This window comes from Netta rufina (assembly GCF_964035555.1).
Source record: "Netta rufina genome assembly, chromosome: 3".
NCBI classification, from domain to species: Eukaryota; Metazoa; Chordata; class Aves; order Anseriformes; family Anatidae; genus Netta; species Netta rufina.
In genome coordinates this window covers 98,611,616-98,628,906 of record NC_140125.1, presented here as the reverse complement: position 1 = coordinate 98,628,906, position 17,291 = coordinate 98,611,616, and the positions used below count along the sequence as shown (strand labels likewise).

Genomic DNA, 17,291 nt, shown 5'->3' with positions numbered 1-17,291 from the left:
TCAAATATGGTATAGGTCTGTAATATTAGTTCCATCAGCCTGCTTTGTTTATGTACATGATGTCATCAGCCTGCTTTGTTTATATGATGTGAACACATTCATGTTCATAAAGCAGGAACTGATGTGCCAAACACAAACTGCTAACTGTAGCTTTCATGACTGTGGTCAGTTTCACTCAAATAAATAAAATTTCATAGAAGCAAACTCTCTTTCATTCATTCTAAAAAATTCTGATACTATATTTAGGCATAGTTCTAAAAAAACTCAGAAGGGAAACATTGTTAACTACAATTTGACAAAAACTACAGCTACTCCTCTATATCTGACCTGCCCTTCACAACACAGACTGCAGGACTACATGTTTTGGGGTACATTTCTACATACTGTATTGGTTTTGGCTGGGACAGAATTAATTTTCTTCATAGTAGCTCATATCATGCTATGATTTGGATTTGTTACCAAAACAGCCTTGACAACACAATGATGTTTTAGCTATTGCTGAACAGTGCTTATACAGCATCAAAGCCTTCCCAAATTCCATTTTTCATGCAGCCCTGCCAGTGAAGAGGCTTGGGGTGCACAAGAAGTTGGGAGGGGACATAGCCAGGACAGCTGACTCCAACTGACCAAAAGGATATTCCACACCCTATAATGTTTATAGTTCAGCAATAAAAACTGGGGGGTAGAAGGGGGGGGGGGGGGGGAGGAGGGGAAGGATGTTTGGAATTGTGGTGTTTGTCTTTCCAAGTAACTGTTATGTGTTATGAAGCCCTGCTTTCTTGGAAATGGCTAAATATCTGCCTGCTGATGGGAAGTAGTGAATGAATTCCTTATTTTACTTTAATTCAAGACTCAGCTATTGCTTTACCTGTTAAACTGTCTTTATCTCAGCCCATGAGTAGTTTTCTCACTTTTACTCTTCTGATTCCCTTCCCTAGAGTGAGCAAACGGCTTTGTGGTGCTTAGCTGCCTACAGGGATTAATCTACATCAGGTACCGGTAGTTTTGCATCATCCTGAGAAAAACTAATAATTCCTCTTTGTCTTTATTTTAAAAATACTTTCCACAGTATGATAACAGAAAATCAAACATATTTTCCAATTGTAAATGAAGTAGATTTATTAGGAATATCTGCAAAGTAGAATAAACCCACTTGTGTTCTTTCCCTTTTCACTGTGTTTTTTGAACTGTTATTGACAGAAAACAGTGAAATAGGTAAGACCAAATCCAACCAGAATTAGAAAATTCCTAGTATGTCATTCACCTCCTCTAAAAATATCTTGTCTACATTACAGTCTTGAAAATTAAGACCTTGGAGGAGCATCTCTGAAAGAAAAGATATTCTAAGAGTTCTGATCAATGTTCAAAAACAAACATATATTCATAAATAGACAATTACATTCTTCTTCTTTTTTTTAACCTACTGTATTCATCTTTCAGCTAGACATGAAAGGGAACATAATGTATTTTGTATACCTTTCATTTTTACTACAGTAAAGGATAAACTGTCAGACAGGAAAGTATGCAGAAATGTTGCTTAGACTAATTGTCATTTGTCAGGAATTGTGTTATAACAGGATAAAAACATGTTATGTCTTGCAATTTAAGTATCACTTATTGACTTGCATTAATTCAGTTTTAGTTGGCATAGTGAAGCTGATTAATATAAATCAAAAGAGGTAAAAAGGTGGATTTTGTGTGTTTTTATTAAAAATATTATAATTTTTTAATTTAATTTAATTTTTTATTTTATATTGTATTTTTATTTTTATTATAATTTTATAATTTGATCTATTCATATGAAAATACATATTTGATATAAGTATAATTTTTAAGCATACCTGTAGTGTACCAAGTTCCTATGAAACCTTTTTCTAAGTAGTCCTATTTAAAAATAGGACTAAGGAGACTTTTTTTTTTTTTCTTTCTGCTTGATAATCCAGGTTTATTTTCCTCTGAATATAAAGCAAGTCCAGAAAGTACTGTCAGGATACTGTAGCTGAAACCTTTCCCATAAGTAACTTTATTCACTAGTTCTCTCTTTGTATTTAATACGATGTAGTTGCAATCAAATGTAGAAACAATCAGTATCAGATATTTAGAGAAATCTGTAGACTCAGATTGACTGAAATTTAACAAATTATCTGATGACGTATTGTTTAATATGCTGTTCTCTTTACCACTAGCTGTCTTCAAGACAAAGCCTAGGTTCCAGGCCTGTGCTGGAAGGATACCATGAATGAATCTTAAAGGTCTGTCTACCTGTATTCTACACCAACACTTTCATAATTGTGTTCCTCCTATATTTTCTGCATGTGCAATTATCCCATGTCCTAAAACACATAAAAACGTATAATCAGGTATCCCCAGGGGGACAGGGGAATTGGTAAGATACCATTGGTACATACCATTACAAGATGGCAATGCTCTGTTCCATGCTGGCTTTCCATCTGCACCAATTACACATGTTATAGTTGAAGGATCAATAATTTTATATCCAGAGTCACACTGGTAAGTAATAGTTGAACCAAGCTTAAAGTCTGTTCCAATTCTTGTCCCATTCATGATGTTTCCAGGATCAAAACAAGCTTCCCGTGGCTTTTCTGTTAAAATGAATGGAATTAAATCTACATGCACTTTTAACTTAATATATATATATTAACTATATATAACTATATATATTAACTATATATATAACTATATATTAACTATATATATAACTATACATATATATATCTCAAACACTGAAAACAACTTTCAGAGTGTGTTGGTTTTTTTTTTGATTGTTTGTTTGTTTTCTAGTCAGTTTACATTTTTTCACCAGATAATTAAAATATTTTTCTTGTTTCTGTATGTTTACAAGATCATGGATGTTTGCATTAGATTAGTTTTTCCAGCCAAGGAAATTATACAGAGAAGACCTAACTTGCAACATTTTCTTTCTACCTTTTCTTAGTAGAAATACCCACAGGATGAATGATTTCAATGACATCTAGTAATGTAGAAGAAAAGCTGATTTCTAGAAACTACAACTTAACACTACTGTCTTTTTTAACCAAACATCATTCTCAGTACAATAACTTCTGGGTAGAAAGCTGCCATACTATAGAATAACTTTAAAATGTATTTTTACTTTATGTTTCATACTTAAGAAGATCGAATAACTGGAGCTTGAACTCTAATGATATAAGCACAGCAGTTATTTTCTGCCATGAGCTAAGTAGTATGAAATGTTTAAATCAAAGTGAGTGTTGACATTGATTTTAACAACAGTGGGATTTCACTCATAACATATGGCAAGTTAAAATACAAAGAAGAGGGAAGGGAGAAATAATGTACATTAGAAATGACTTTGTTTAAAGAATATGATTGAGGTGATCTTCAAATAGGTGGGATTAAGGGGTAGAATATTCTTTATAAAAATGAAATGAAAACTAAGTATTATTATACAGTTAATAGCTATGCCATACTTTTTTTTTTTTCTTAAAAAAGCAGTTGCTTTACATTTATACAGTTTATACAACTCAGTTACTTTACAATTTATGAAAAAAAAAAGTTACAGATTTTTTTTAAAGAATATTTTGCTAAATATCTGAACTCTTTAGGAGGCAAGTACACGCCTAATATAAATGGGAGGCAAAGATTTCTTACTGAAAAATTCTGGAATCAAGTTCATAGTCAAATTTTACTCCATGCCTCCTTCCCTTATTAAATGTTAATAAAGCATGTATTTTAATGAAACACTTAAGGGAAATTATCAGAATGCAAAACTTGGTGTCAATAAGCAGAAATGAAAATAAATAATTTTTATATAAAATATTAACTAGCGTAATTATAGTATTGAATTACTAGGCACAAACTTCATATTGAACATAACTTTTCAAAATATGCTGTTCTGCTCATATATATATTTTATATTTCATTTAACTTACAGTTGCGTAGAGGTACATACATGTATATCAGCCTATGCTGAGAACAGAAAATACACACAGCTAAAACATATTTACTTAGCATAGTTGAACATTTGTAGAGATCATCTTTTATCTCCTTATTAAGTTCTGCTCAAATTCCCATTTTTTCCATGCAGGCCTACATTCCAAGCTAACGGTTTTCCCTTATTTTATTATTTTTTTCATTTTTTCAGATACGAATGGAAACTACATTTTGACAATTGAAATGACAATGACATTGGGAAGAAAAGCCATGCCAATGTGTAGAATAATGTGTGATGCTGAATGAAAGATGCAGAATAAATACAAGAATGATGTAATAGTTATTTTTAACCTCCCTCTATTGGCACCATATCTCTATTCTCTTTTGATGTTTTTGTTCTTACATTCTTGTGTTGGGTTTATGTGGCAATGTTTTGGTAGCAGGGCAGGGGGGTGCAGGGGTGGCTTCTGTGAGCAGAGCCCAGCAGCTTCCACATGTCAAAGCAGAGCCAGCACCAGCCGGCTCCACAAGGGACCTGCTACTGGCCAGAGGCAAGCCAGGGAGCAACGCTGGGTGGGCCTTTGGGAGAGCAGACTGAAGGAAGGAAAAAAAAAACCTGTTGCACAACAGCAGCTGGGAGAGTGAGAAGCAGCCCTGCAAAGTGAGTGCAAAAGAAGGGCAGGAGGTGCTCCAGGCATGGAGCAGCAGTTCCCCTGTGGCCTGTGGAGAGGCCGCTGGTGGAGCAGGCTGTCCCCCTGCAGCCCATGGGTCCCACATGGAGCAGATCTCCATGCTGCCAGTGCCTGGTGGAGCAGGTGGATGTGGCCTGGAGGAGGCTGTGGCCCATGGAGAGCCCCCGCAGGAGCAGGCCCCGGGCCGGAGCTGCAGCCCGTGGAGAGGAGCCCACATAGGAGCAGGGGGCTGGGGGGAGCTGCCACCTGTGGGGGACCTGTGCTGGAACAGATTGCTCCTGGGGGATGGACCCTGTGGTACGGAGCCATGTGGGAGCAGTTCTTGAAGAGCTGCTACCTGTGGGCAGCCCCCGCAGGCTCGGTTCGGGAAGGACAGCATCCCGTGGGAGGGTCCCCACGTGGAACAGGGGCAGGGAGTGACCGTGAAGGAGCAGCAGAGACAAAGCATCAGGGACTGACCGCAGCCCCCATTCCCCATTCCCCTGTGCCACTTGGAGGGAGGAGGTACAAGAGGGTGGATGGGGAGAGGGTGTTTTTAGTTTCTTTCCTTTGTTTCGCATTGCTCTAGGTTGTTAGTAATAGGTAATAAATTACATTAATCTCCCTATGTTAAGTCTGTTTTGCCTGTGACAATAACAGGTGAGTGATCTCCCCATCCTTATCTCAACCCGAGCGCTTTGCATCATATTTTCTCCCCCTTTCATTTTGAAGAAGGGGAGTGAGGGAGTGGTCTTAGTGGGACTCAGCTGCCCAGCTGAGTAAAACCATCACAATTCTTTACATGTATGTTCTGTGGTTTACTTCCACTGTCAAGAACAAGAAGCTGAGGCTGCAACTCTGCTTCTGAGAAACAGCTTGATAAACCTGAGCAGAGATGACAATCAAGCCAGAGACAGCATGTTGACCAGAAAACAAACCATCATTTTAAGTGTGTGAGAATGTGTGTCTATCCCTAATAAAAATAAAATATAACACATTCTCTGGTTAGTAATATATACCACTAGCTCCCTCCTTCCCCCCACCTTTTCTCTCCTTTTGTCCCCTGAAAACAAAAATGCAAAGGGTCTCCTGCAGTAGTAATTCAGAAATGTGTATGTAGATTCAACAACAAAGTGGAAGGGAAAATGTATTGGTATGTATCAGCAAGGAAGCATCAACAGTCATGTATTCTAATTGGGTGAGACAATTCCATTATTCTACAATTCCTTTGCAAATGCTACTTTCGATGTGTATCTTCTATTGTTACTTTTTTTTTCTGGAAGATGAAAATATGCATAAGTAATATGAAAGAGATTTCATGTAAGAGGATTTCTGTGTTACTCAACACATTTACAGAAAATAGTTTTTAAAACCTACATTGATGTAAAGGAGTACTTGCCAGTTCAATATGAATACATCTACAAGTAAACAGGTTTGAATCTCAATAAACCCTAAGTAACATTTCTTTCCTTTAATATTTTTCCACAAATTATGGTGAGAACGATACCTTTATAGTCAATAGCAAATCCTGACATTCCAACAGAAGCATCACTGCGAAAAGCCAGAAACAGACTGTTACCACTGCTCTCTATTCTTTCAGGAGCCTGTGAGCCTTGAAAACTGCCAATTAGAGGACTGTTGGAATCTTCTCCTTCATAAATATGTAGAAAATCATAACTGGGTTCCATATTGAAACTGAAAATAAAGGAAAAAGAGAATTAAGTCTTAATTTCTTTTTCATGAATTAAACGCAACTATGACTGTGGCTGCCAATCTTCTGCCTTACACATTTTCTTCTCCAGAAATGAACGTATTTTAAAACATGAACATTTACGAGCTTTAGATGGAGTTCTCCTTACCAACGAAACAAACACCTTCAGCTTTATGTAAGATCTACTATAAGGCCATTGTTTAGGCTCTGTCTACAGTAAATGAAAACAAAGCATATGCTCCCACCTATCTTAAACACTGTTCTCAAGATGGGATGAATCACAACTTGCTTAAATTAAAAGTCAAGCTTTTAGTTCGCTAAACTACATGATACTAACTCCACCCGTTATAAACAGAAATTCACTACCTGAGAAACAAGATGCTTTCATGTGGACAGATCTCTGTCCTGGAGCTTGTCTTTGTTCATACCCAAATTATATCATAGAATTATGATAAATTACAATTAATAATTAATATTCTTACCACTCACTAAACCACCTATGTCATATTTTATGACATGTATATATTTATACAACACAATTATGAATATAATACAAACAGGCTGTCCTTCAGAGGAAGGTAATTGAGATGAGTTCTGAGACAATATAAAGATAAAAATATGGGCTTTTATACTGTAAATGTATACAGAGGTAGATAGAAAGGAAGTATTAGGAACACTGAGAAAAACATCTGAAAAGTAAAACTAAATTAAAAAAGCAGAATTGAGTGGATATTTTTCTTTCTAATTGCCTTTGTAAAATGAAAGAGAAAATAAGTATTTTGCTTTGTTGCAAGTATGGTGGTCAGATTTGTGTTTGTCTTCCTATTATATCAGTTAGTACTGTTATACACAAGATATTCCAAATCATTAATATGTATTACAATTTTTTTCAGCTTTCTGAAAATATTTACAAGATTAACAATGCCACAACCTAGAGTTTAAAATACTCTATATCACCATCAGCTATAAGAAGGATGAGAATATTCCAAGAATATTTTGTAATATCAGACAGTTTGGGAAAGGTAGCATTAAAAACTTGGGAAGCAACTGCATAATCTTTTATTTCAGATTTCTGAGGAAGATTTCTATCTTGAAATCAGAACATCAAAATAAGGAAAGACTTTAGATGCCCACTGTGTGCTACTAGACTGCAATTTTTTGTAAAATGTACTGGAACTGCAGCATGAACTCTAAGTTTCTTCCATCTTACTTGAAATGAAGCATTTGAGCTTAGGCAGTCCAAGACATATACTGCTTATCATGAGGTACATGTATTTTCAAATGTGTAATTAGTGGGCAACTAATGCTACTTCAAGAAATACCCAAAGAACAGAATGTTCGTATTATTGATTATATAATTTTCAGGTCTCTCAGGTTTGATTATTTCATTTATGTCATTGCAATATTTTATTAGAAGTCAGCCAATACAGAAAACTGTGTTTTCCAAAAAAAAAGGTGCAAAATTTACACAACAAAATTATCAACATCCCATTATCTTTTACTAAAAGAAGCATAATTGATCTCCATACTGCTGAAGTAGAGAGCAACGTCATCTTAACAATCTTAACAAGCTTAACAATCAAGTTCAGGATACAGAACCAAAGGAAGAAAAAGTTGTGCACTTTCATCCATACATACAGCAGCCAAGATGATTATATAGGCCTGATTCAAATAGAAATGATAAACTGAACACATGAATATGACTACATGAACTTCAATTTGTGTTAAAAATGTATACAACAAATATAGGTTGATGATGGTATGTTGAGTAAATAAAATTTCTTCAAAACAATAAGCCAACATTATTGAAACATCTTTTTTTTCTTGACTAAGTAGACTAAAATATTACCTTTTTTTTTTTTTTTCTTTTTTTTTTTGCTATGGTATATATCTGAAATCAAAAGTAACATATAACTTGTCACTTTTCTTTTTCTGTTAAAACTTTTCTGTTATTTTGAAGCAATGATATAGCACATATTATTGGTATACTCCACGTCTCATCCATGAAATATAATTAGAAGCGTTAAGAAATAACAGATGATGAGAAGTGACATTTAAAATCCCATTAAACAGAGACATTCATCTAGAACTTGTACCTTTTGAATATCAAGGCAATGACAAAATCGGGGTTTACTTTTATTCTCCAGTCACATTCTTTCCCAGGAGGATATGCCTGTGGATAGTTAGGTGATAAAATAACTCCTGCTGGGCCTGTCAGGTTTCCTCCACATGCAGCTGTCACAATGTAAAAAGAAATGGGAATATGGTCACATGTTAAATTTACAAGTGTTTGTTAGCTGTTAAATAAGAGTAAATAAACATTTGAACATTCCCACTTGTATTTTCCAAAAATAATATGTGCTCTCTTCATATTCAAAAGAAGCACAAAAAAAGCTCTTCCTAAAAGAACAAAATATTAAGCTGAATAGGAATTCCTGTATATTGTTGCTGCTACTTAATCCCATCTTTATGAAACTGGAGTATTTGTTATATACTGGAAGAGGAGAAGCATTACACCAACCAAAGAAGTGTTGTTGAGCACCTGGTGCTCACCAGTGTGTATGAACTCATGAAAGAGGTTTAGACTGGAGGCAGTCAGGGCAGTAACAAACATGCCCTGGTTGAATTTGTGATCTCAAGTAATATGAGCCTGGCAAGGAGCAAAGTCAAGACTTTGAACTTTAGAGAAGTGAACTTACAGCTATTTAAATATTATTTTAATGTTTTAATATTTGTTAATATTTAATTATTTTTAAAATAATAATTTTAAATAATTATTTTAATTGTTTCTGTCAGACATTGTTAATTTCAAATGTTCATAAAGTTTAAAGAATAGAGTGAGAAAATGACATCCAAAAATACTGTTATTATTAAGAATGTGGTTGTTGGTGACCAGAAGTATGAAATAACTGGTTTCTATGGAGAGCATTACTCCAGCGTTAGCCTCATATGCCCACCAGTTGAACAAGAAATATGATCTGTATTAATTATAAACAGAGAATAACATTTCAGCTAATTACCTATGCATGTAGGAGGATCCGGTTGCCAGAAGAATCGGTTATTCAGTTGTACACATGTAATTTTAGCTTGTCCTTGAAGCTGATAGCCAGGGTCACATTGAAAGGTGGTTGTATCCCCAGGCTCCCTGCTGTCTCCATATCTAGTGCCGTTTTGTGGTGTCCCAGGATCATTACAGGTCGATGCAATAGAAGCTGTTAGGGAATCATTAAATAAAAGCTTTAAGATGTAGATATTACACTCTTTACTTAAAAGCACAATATTTTTACAAGTGCATTCCAAACAAGGCAATAGTATTTACTTATTAGTTAACATACGAATGCTTTTTGATTCTCTTTTTCTATGAGAATTCGCCCACTGAGATACATCATGATTATGTTGGCTTCCTGCCAGTTTTCTTAGTATGAAATATGGCCTGAGAGGAAATAAACACAAGCTTTTCTTCTTCTTTTCATTTTTTAATACACCAAAAGAGCTAGTAACTCATTTTCTCATTTTAATGTTCCCGTTATCAAAGCAAATTTCTTTATGCACTTTGATGCCTTTTTACACAACATGGTAAATAACACAATGTAAATAATATTGTTTTGTAGTCTTAATATTCTTCAGCATGCAAATGCTATGTTTGCCCAGCTGGATGAATCAAATAGCAGTTTTATGTAGCCCTGTATTTCCCTTTCCAGGGGCAAGAAACAACTTTATCAGAGTATGCTAAAACTCAATCTAAGCAAAACATCTCATATGTTCAATCTCTTGAGTTTGTATATAGATTTTGCTTTTGTTCTTGTTTTGGCTGGGATAGAGTTAATTTTCCTCCTAGTAGCTGGTTTGTTACTGTGTTTTGGATTTAAAATAATGCTGATAACACACCGATGTATTAGTTGTTGCCATTGGACCTGGGAGGGGACAGAGCCAAGGTACTCTAGATTGCTCCACCCAACCATGTCCTTTTTAAAGAACTTAGAACACCTGTGAGCAGGTAGGTCTAAAACCTAGTGTCACAATGGGTTTTGGTGGGCATCTACAGGTAAGACCATCTACTATTTTCACCGTCTTCTTTCAGTTAAGTTTAAACTTTGTGAACCCAGATCAAAGACATTTTAAAAATCTACTCTCCCACATCCTTCTGCTCATCTGTACCAGAAAGTACAATCCTTGAAAATTGTGAAATATCAACAAAAAATTATTTATTTATTTATTTATTTATTCTAATATAAACTAGGTATATTTTCTTGCATGCTCACACATCAGACAGTTGATTAATTCTTAAACTGGTTCACAGCCACCTCAACTCTAAATTTGATGTCCTTTGAAGGTGTAATTTTGTTCTGATTATCAGACCAATAAGGACAATTCAGAGATAAAATGATTAAAATTATTAAAAGTGTACATGCCATGTTAAAACTGTTTTTTACTACTTTATTGGTTCATAAACTAATATTAGAATTACCCATAATATCTGGATGTACATTCTCCTACACTCTGGGAAAGCAGTGGCTATGTCTTTCAGTATTTTGAGCAGCACCAAGCACTCAAGTTATAGGAAAGTACTACAAATTACAGGTCAAAAACACTAGGGACATAAATGTAATTTATGTATATGTATATGTAATTTATGTATACATGTATTATGCTTCATTAATGGCTTCTATTGCTACAAACAGAGGTGCAAAGTCTCTTCCAAACTTCATTATATAGTATTAAATGACTGAGAAAAATCTTGGCCTTTCTTTTTCACATTTTTTTTTTCTCATCTCTGGAACTCCTTTAAGCAAACACACACACAGAGTGAAATGAAATGCTTTGACTTTTACACAATAGTAATATGTATCCATATAATTGGAATTAGACTGAGGCTTTCTTTGCAACATGAACAAATACATTAACACAAATAAGATTATAAACACAGAAGCACTAACGAAAAATAGTTTGTGGGCAGTTTTCTGACACTGAGAATTGGCAGTCATTTTTTTGAGGTTTGGTCTCCTGTAACAATCATTGCCAATTGTTTATGCTGGAATGAGAACAAATTGAGAATCTTTATTATTAGAATTAACTTGCAAGTCAGTGCCAAAAAAAATGGCCTATAAAACAAGTGAAAGAGAAATAGAAAGGAATATGTCTGCTGGTAATGGATTCCAGCTCTAGATTTCCACTGACCGCAATGTAGTACACACATGGACATTTGCACACTGACACATAAATTTAGTGGTCTTCATCTAAACTTGCATTACATCTCAAATTTTCTTTAGGAAAGAATTAGAATTTACTTTGGTTGCACTATTAAATTAATTCTTTTTCTTCATTTTTAAAGGATTTGAAGCACTTTTTAAAATCAAGGAATCAAAGAATATACCTCTTATAAATTATGTAAGTTAGTAGTCTGTCCATGCTTCCTGCTCTGTTTATTTATTTGTTTGATTGTTTTTTATTTCCTTTTTTAGTTTTCCTATTTAAATCACAGTAAACATTATTATTTCATTAAAATGATTTTTTAACTCATTCTCAGAAGAAAAGATAAAAAAGCTGCTGATAAAAAAAACTACTACCACAATGCAACCTTTGTGACCAGAAAAAAAAAACCCACAAAACAAAACAAAACAAAACAACAACAACAAAAAAAAACAGCAATTAAACATTTAAAAAACTGAAACAGTTACCATGTTGTACAAATGAAAAAATCTTTTTTTTTAACCTGAAAAAAATATATATTTTTTGTGGATTTAGTGTTTTTAGCCCTTTGAAATAAAAAATGTCACTTGATAACGGCCCAATAAGAAAATAAAAATCTTACTGAAAAATACTTGCAATAAAACCCTTAATTTGTATTGACCTGAGGTGATCTTCTGAAATAATGAAATTATCTATAATTTTGTTTTCAATGTGCTCTAGTATAATTGTGTTCTAAATTTTCAGTAGAAAGAAAGGTTGAAAAATTAATGAGCAAGATGAGAAACAAACTGAAAAAGAAGAAAAGGTGAATCTTATTAAAATGGTTTTATGTGTACTCTAGCAAATAGGTGGCTACTTGGACAAATCACAGAAACTGTAAAACATCTCTATATTAAAATTCATGAATTATGATAACTAACACAAATACAGGACTCTGTTTATCATTTTAATATTTGTTATTCTTGACTTTGTTTCCACTCCAAAGTAACACACCTTACACACCTTGAGATCATTCCTATTTCTAAATGAAGCAAAATACAATGGCAGTGTTGCATTTTTATTTATTTTTTGACAGTGTGAGACTTTTCCACCAGAATTTATAAGCATCAATTCAAGAACTAAAGTAATGGCTATTACTGCTAATGAGTACTGTGTAAGCACTCCCCAGGCACCACTCTGACAATTTACCTGACATCCCTTATTAGTGCAGTTTACTAAATGTATACTTGGCCACAAGGGAAGGAAAGCATGACCATGACCTCAGAGAAGTTATTTACTATTTGACAGACAACAACAACCCCCCCAAAAAAAATAAAAATTGGATCACTAGCGCATATCTGTTAAAGAAGCAAAATTCTTTTAAGTATATAAGCATATGACAATCTCATTAGTTAGCTTTTTTTTTTTTTTTCAAGAAATCTTTGACTACCTTCATTTTTTCATTAAAAGGTTATGCAAAATAATACCTCAGCAATCAACAAGTATTCCCAGTTCAACCGTGTCAAGTACGTACCAATCATCAAGAACTGATGCCTTTTAAAATTTATTTTTACTGTTAGTCCCCATTTCTCACATAGAAAGTTCTAAATTTTAAAAATAACCAGGCATTTAATAAGCACCAAAACACTCTTTACACTTCTGTTCCTGCAGCCTCAGAAGTTATTTTCTGTATTTGAAAACAGCAACCTTTTCATCATGCCAAATACACTTGATCCTAACTAAACAAAACATCAGACATTTAAGCACTGATGTGTCATCTAGTAAAGTGAACATTTAGACAGACTGTCAACTTTTCAACATTTCATCTCATTTCTAAGTTGTTTTACTTCACAAAATTCCCAAGAGTGTAACTGCATGAAAATTACAAATCTGTTCTCACTTTACTTGGTATTGTGAAAATATCTAAAGAGTATAGGTGTTATATGCTTTAATAAGTAATCCAGACATTAAGAATCACTAGCTCTTCTATCTCGTTTAATAACAGGCTTTTTTATTCTCGATCCACATACTAATATATACCCATGAAATTAATATCCATCATACATACTTATGGGAAATGGCATGTTCATTCTGTGACGTGACAATGCCATATAAAATTGTAAAAAATGTGAGGAATTCAGAGACTTGAAGCTGAACACAATTAGAACTGCAGAATCATAGGTTGAAAAAGACCTTCCATAAAGTCCAAATGTTAGGGCTGACCTGTGTCCCATCACTAAACTATGTCTCTTGCCACATCCACACATCTCTTAAATACCTTTTGGTATTTAATGATGTATATTCATATCTATTATTATATTTTATATTATATGATGTAGGTATGTAATGGTCCTCCACCACTTCCCTGGGTGGACGATTCAAATGCCTAACCATTCTTTCTGTGAAGAAATCCTTCCTGATATCCACTCTAAGCCTCCCCTGGCACAACCTTCCTAGTGTTCTATCGCTTGTCACCTGAGAGAAGAGACCAACACCCACCTCACTACAACCTCCTTTCAGGTAGTTTGGGAGTGTGACGAGGTCTCCCTTCAGCCTCCTTTCCTCAAGACTAAACAAACCCAATTCCCACAGCTGTTCCCCTCACATGTCTTTGATAAAATCAAAGATAATTGATAAAAATGTTCAGCAAAACTAGCCATGAAGTTCCACCCTGTGGAACACCACTGGCAGCAAACAGCTGCCACTGGATTGGGTACCATTCACTATGACTCTTTGAGCCCAGCTATCTAGCCAACTCTTCATCCAGCAAACTGGACACCTCTCCAACCCACGAGTAGCCAGATTCTTCAGGAGAACACTATGGGAAACAGTGTCAAATTAAAACATATATGATGTAAAACACGGAAAGCAGCAACTACATTTATGACTTAAGGATGCTATAGTCAAAACTAAGCTGCATAGGTAGACTGTTTTAGAAATGACTGAGAAAAATTAAGGTATTTTCCAACCTAAATGGTTCTGATTCTAAAATGGCAAAACCAAGAGAGGGTATTTGACTTTCATTAACTGGTGAATAACTCAATTGCTGTGTGCAAGTTCTTGCACATGTTATATGCAGTAAACTACACAATACTCCACATTTATAGTCCCATTCTGTACAGATTTCTCCTCTCCTACTCTCTGTTTCACCTCCTCAACAGAGGACGTGCTTTTGTGTGCACAGTCAATAGAATCAGAAAGTGCCAGAAGAATGGGCAGCTGGGAAAAAAAACAAAGGTGCCTAGGGAGTTTTCAGACCTCCATATGTCGGCAGCCACTACGTAAAGCTTCTCTATTTTGAATTTAATAATCTTCCAGAATGCCAATTTGGATCTTGTTTTGGATTTGGCCCCCAAACTACATTTTCTACAGTTAATTTAAAACTTCACTGAAAATCAATAGGATACTGTTTTTGAGAGTATGACCCACTGTATATATTTGTGTGTTTGTAGCCTTGTGATTAATATGTTAGAGCAGTGCCTAATTTATCTTTCATCTGAAGGACACTTCATCTTTGATCAGTTTGTTTAGCCTGTAATCTGCTGTACAAGAAAAAAAAAAATCATCACCTTCATCTATACTGTTTGTACCATGCCTCTGGTAAGCCATTTGCTTCAGTGTTTTGTCGCAGACTCTATTTTTTGTACTCCACATAGTAATAAAAATAATGAAAACTTCTCCAGAATTAGGTTTGTAAACTGCAGGTGATGCAGAAGCTTCATGTGTTTTGACACAAGTGATCGCATAATAAATTTGAGAAGGATTTTGGCATATCAAAGCCGAGACATTGTACATAGGATTTGCAGACTAACAACCACTTCCATAGGTGAAAGAATAGTGTTTAGTCTCTAACAAGCATCTTATGCAACATATGTAAATGTGCATACTAGCGACTGCAAATCAATATTAAATATAAATGTCTTGCATTGTTCAGTAGCATAATAAAAAAAGAAATACAGATGCTAATTCCACCTGTTTTGCAAAGGCTGAAGTACAAAACACCACAAGTTTAAAGGAGGTAACCAAAGTGACCTACAAGCTTATTTTCTGCATAGTTCTACAGAAACCAAATGAAGAACTGCTGCCTCTTAAGAGGCTGAGAATACCTTACCCAGGCTATGGATTAGATGATGGATACAAATTATTTTCCATGCTAATGAAACTGTGTTATTGTGGGCATGTAATGCAACATTTATAGCAACACAGAAAGCAGAAGACTGAACTATGGAGTATGATTAGATTACAGACTTTAAAAGGGTGTCCAACTGTTTAACTACTTTAACAAAAGATGTCTAAATGCATTTTATTTTCTTTGAACTCAAAAATTAGTATATATGCATATTTAAATCTATTTTAAAATGTATTTTTGTGCTAAATCCCTTTGTCTTCTCATGACGAACCCTAGCAATGAAAATTTTGTCATTGAAATGCTTGTACTTAAATACAATTGCTCGACTCACTAGGGTAGTAACTAAAATTTATCTCAGAAATAAATGAACAATTTACAAGGCAAGAGTACCCTGACAGTTCAAAATATGTAACACAGTTACCATAAAAATTTCTGTAAACAGACAAGTGATCAAATGGAATTACAAGCTGGACTTAAGCAGATATTATTGCTTAAATAGATGTCAAATTAAGCACAATGTTATTAGGAGCTATCAAAATTAGAACCACTGATGCTTAAGCTCTTTTTCAGGGGAAGAAAGATATCAACAGATGTGTCAACATTAGAAACAGTAATTTCCAAATAACTATTTTAATTGACTGATTGGTATGAGGTTTTTTATTTTTATTGCCATAACTGACTATTTGTATTGTTAACAGAATGATTTATTCAGGAATGTTTACTCTGTTAAACTGTTGGAGAACAACTGCTGTTAGGTATTATTAAAATAAAGCTGAGCCTGTAAGAATGGCAATACGACTAATCTGACAGTGGTGTTCCTGTCATCTCCTACTTCTACTGGTACTTGTTAATATCAGGTAAACAAATTGTATGGTTAGATAAATAAGTTCTTAGTGAAACAAGCTCCAGGTCAATAAAAGCAATGTGTGAGCATCGGATCCAAGTGCTTTCAGAAGTCTAGAGTTTAAGCAAGACTGATTTGCTTCAATATAGATAGCTAGTCTCATTTGAGATGCCTTACCAAGGTAACGGGCACAGGCACAGGACTGAAAGATATGACCAAGGACTTATGACCTTTGACCTTTTGAGTGGCAGATGGACACCAGACAGGGTGTCCATCAGACAGCACCTCAAAGGGAATTAGATACCTGTGACAAAGCAGTTAATCACAACCTATTGCATTCTATGATTTTATAAGGACTGGAGGAAACAGCATGTAGCTGGGACAGGGGAGGGTTAGGCTGGGTGTTAGGAAAAGGTTCTTCACTGAGAGGGTGGTCGGGCACTGCGACAGGCTCCCCAGGGCAGTGGTCACAGCACTGAGCCTGCTGGAGTTCAAGAAGTGTTTGGACAACGCTCTCAGACACATGGTCTGATTTTGGAGTGGTCCTGTGTGGAGCCAGGAGTTGAATTCAATGATCCTTGTGGGTCTCTTCCAACTCATATTCTATGATTTTATGAATCTGTAACCTTATGGTAGGATCACAGAATCACAGAATCACAGAATTTCTAGGTTGGAAGAGACCTCAAGGTCATCGAGTCCAACCTCCAACCTAACGCTAACAGTCCCCACTAAAGGATTCATATAATTGACCCTTAGATGTCTAGAATTTTGAAATTTAATGCGCATTACTGTAACTAGACTTACAGCTGAAGGAAAAAAATATTTAAAAAAAAA

At 34.9% G+C, this 17,291-nt stretch overlaps 1 protein-coding gene across 1 annotated transcript in view; it reads right to left on the bottom strand.

Annotated features, from left to right (window-relative positions):
* The window catches only part of CSMD1 (CUB and Sushi multiple domains 1), a gene marked incomplete at both ends in the record, with an annotated part of 1,174,241 nt that overhangs the window by 194,324 nt on the left and 962,626 nt on the right, over positions 1–17,291 (bottom strand). Inside the window, 4 exons of the mRNA XM_084285255.1 lie at positions 2,409–2,603; positions 6,112–6,299; positions 8,412–8,550; positions 9,336–9,527. Of these exons, the coding sequence (XP_084141381.1) occupies positions 2,409–2,603; positions 6,112–6,299; positions 8,412–8,550; positions 9,336–9,527 (714 nt within the window). The remainder of the gene's footprint in view (positions 1–2,408; positions 2,604–6,111; positions 6,300–8,411; positions 8,551–9,335; positions 9,528–17,291) is intronic.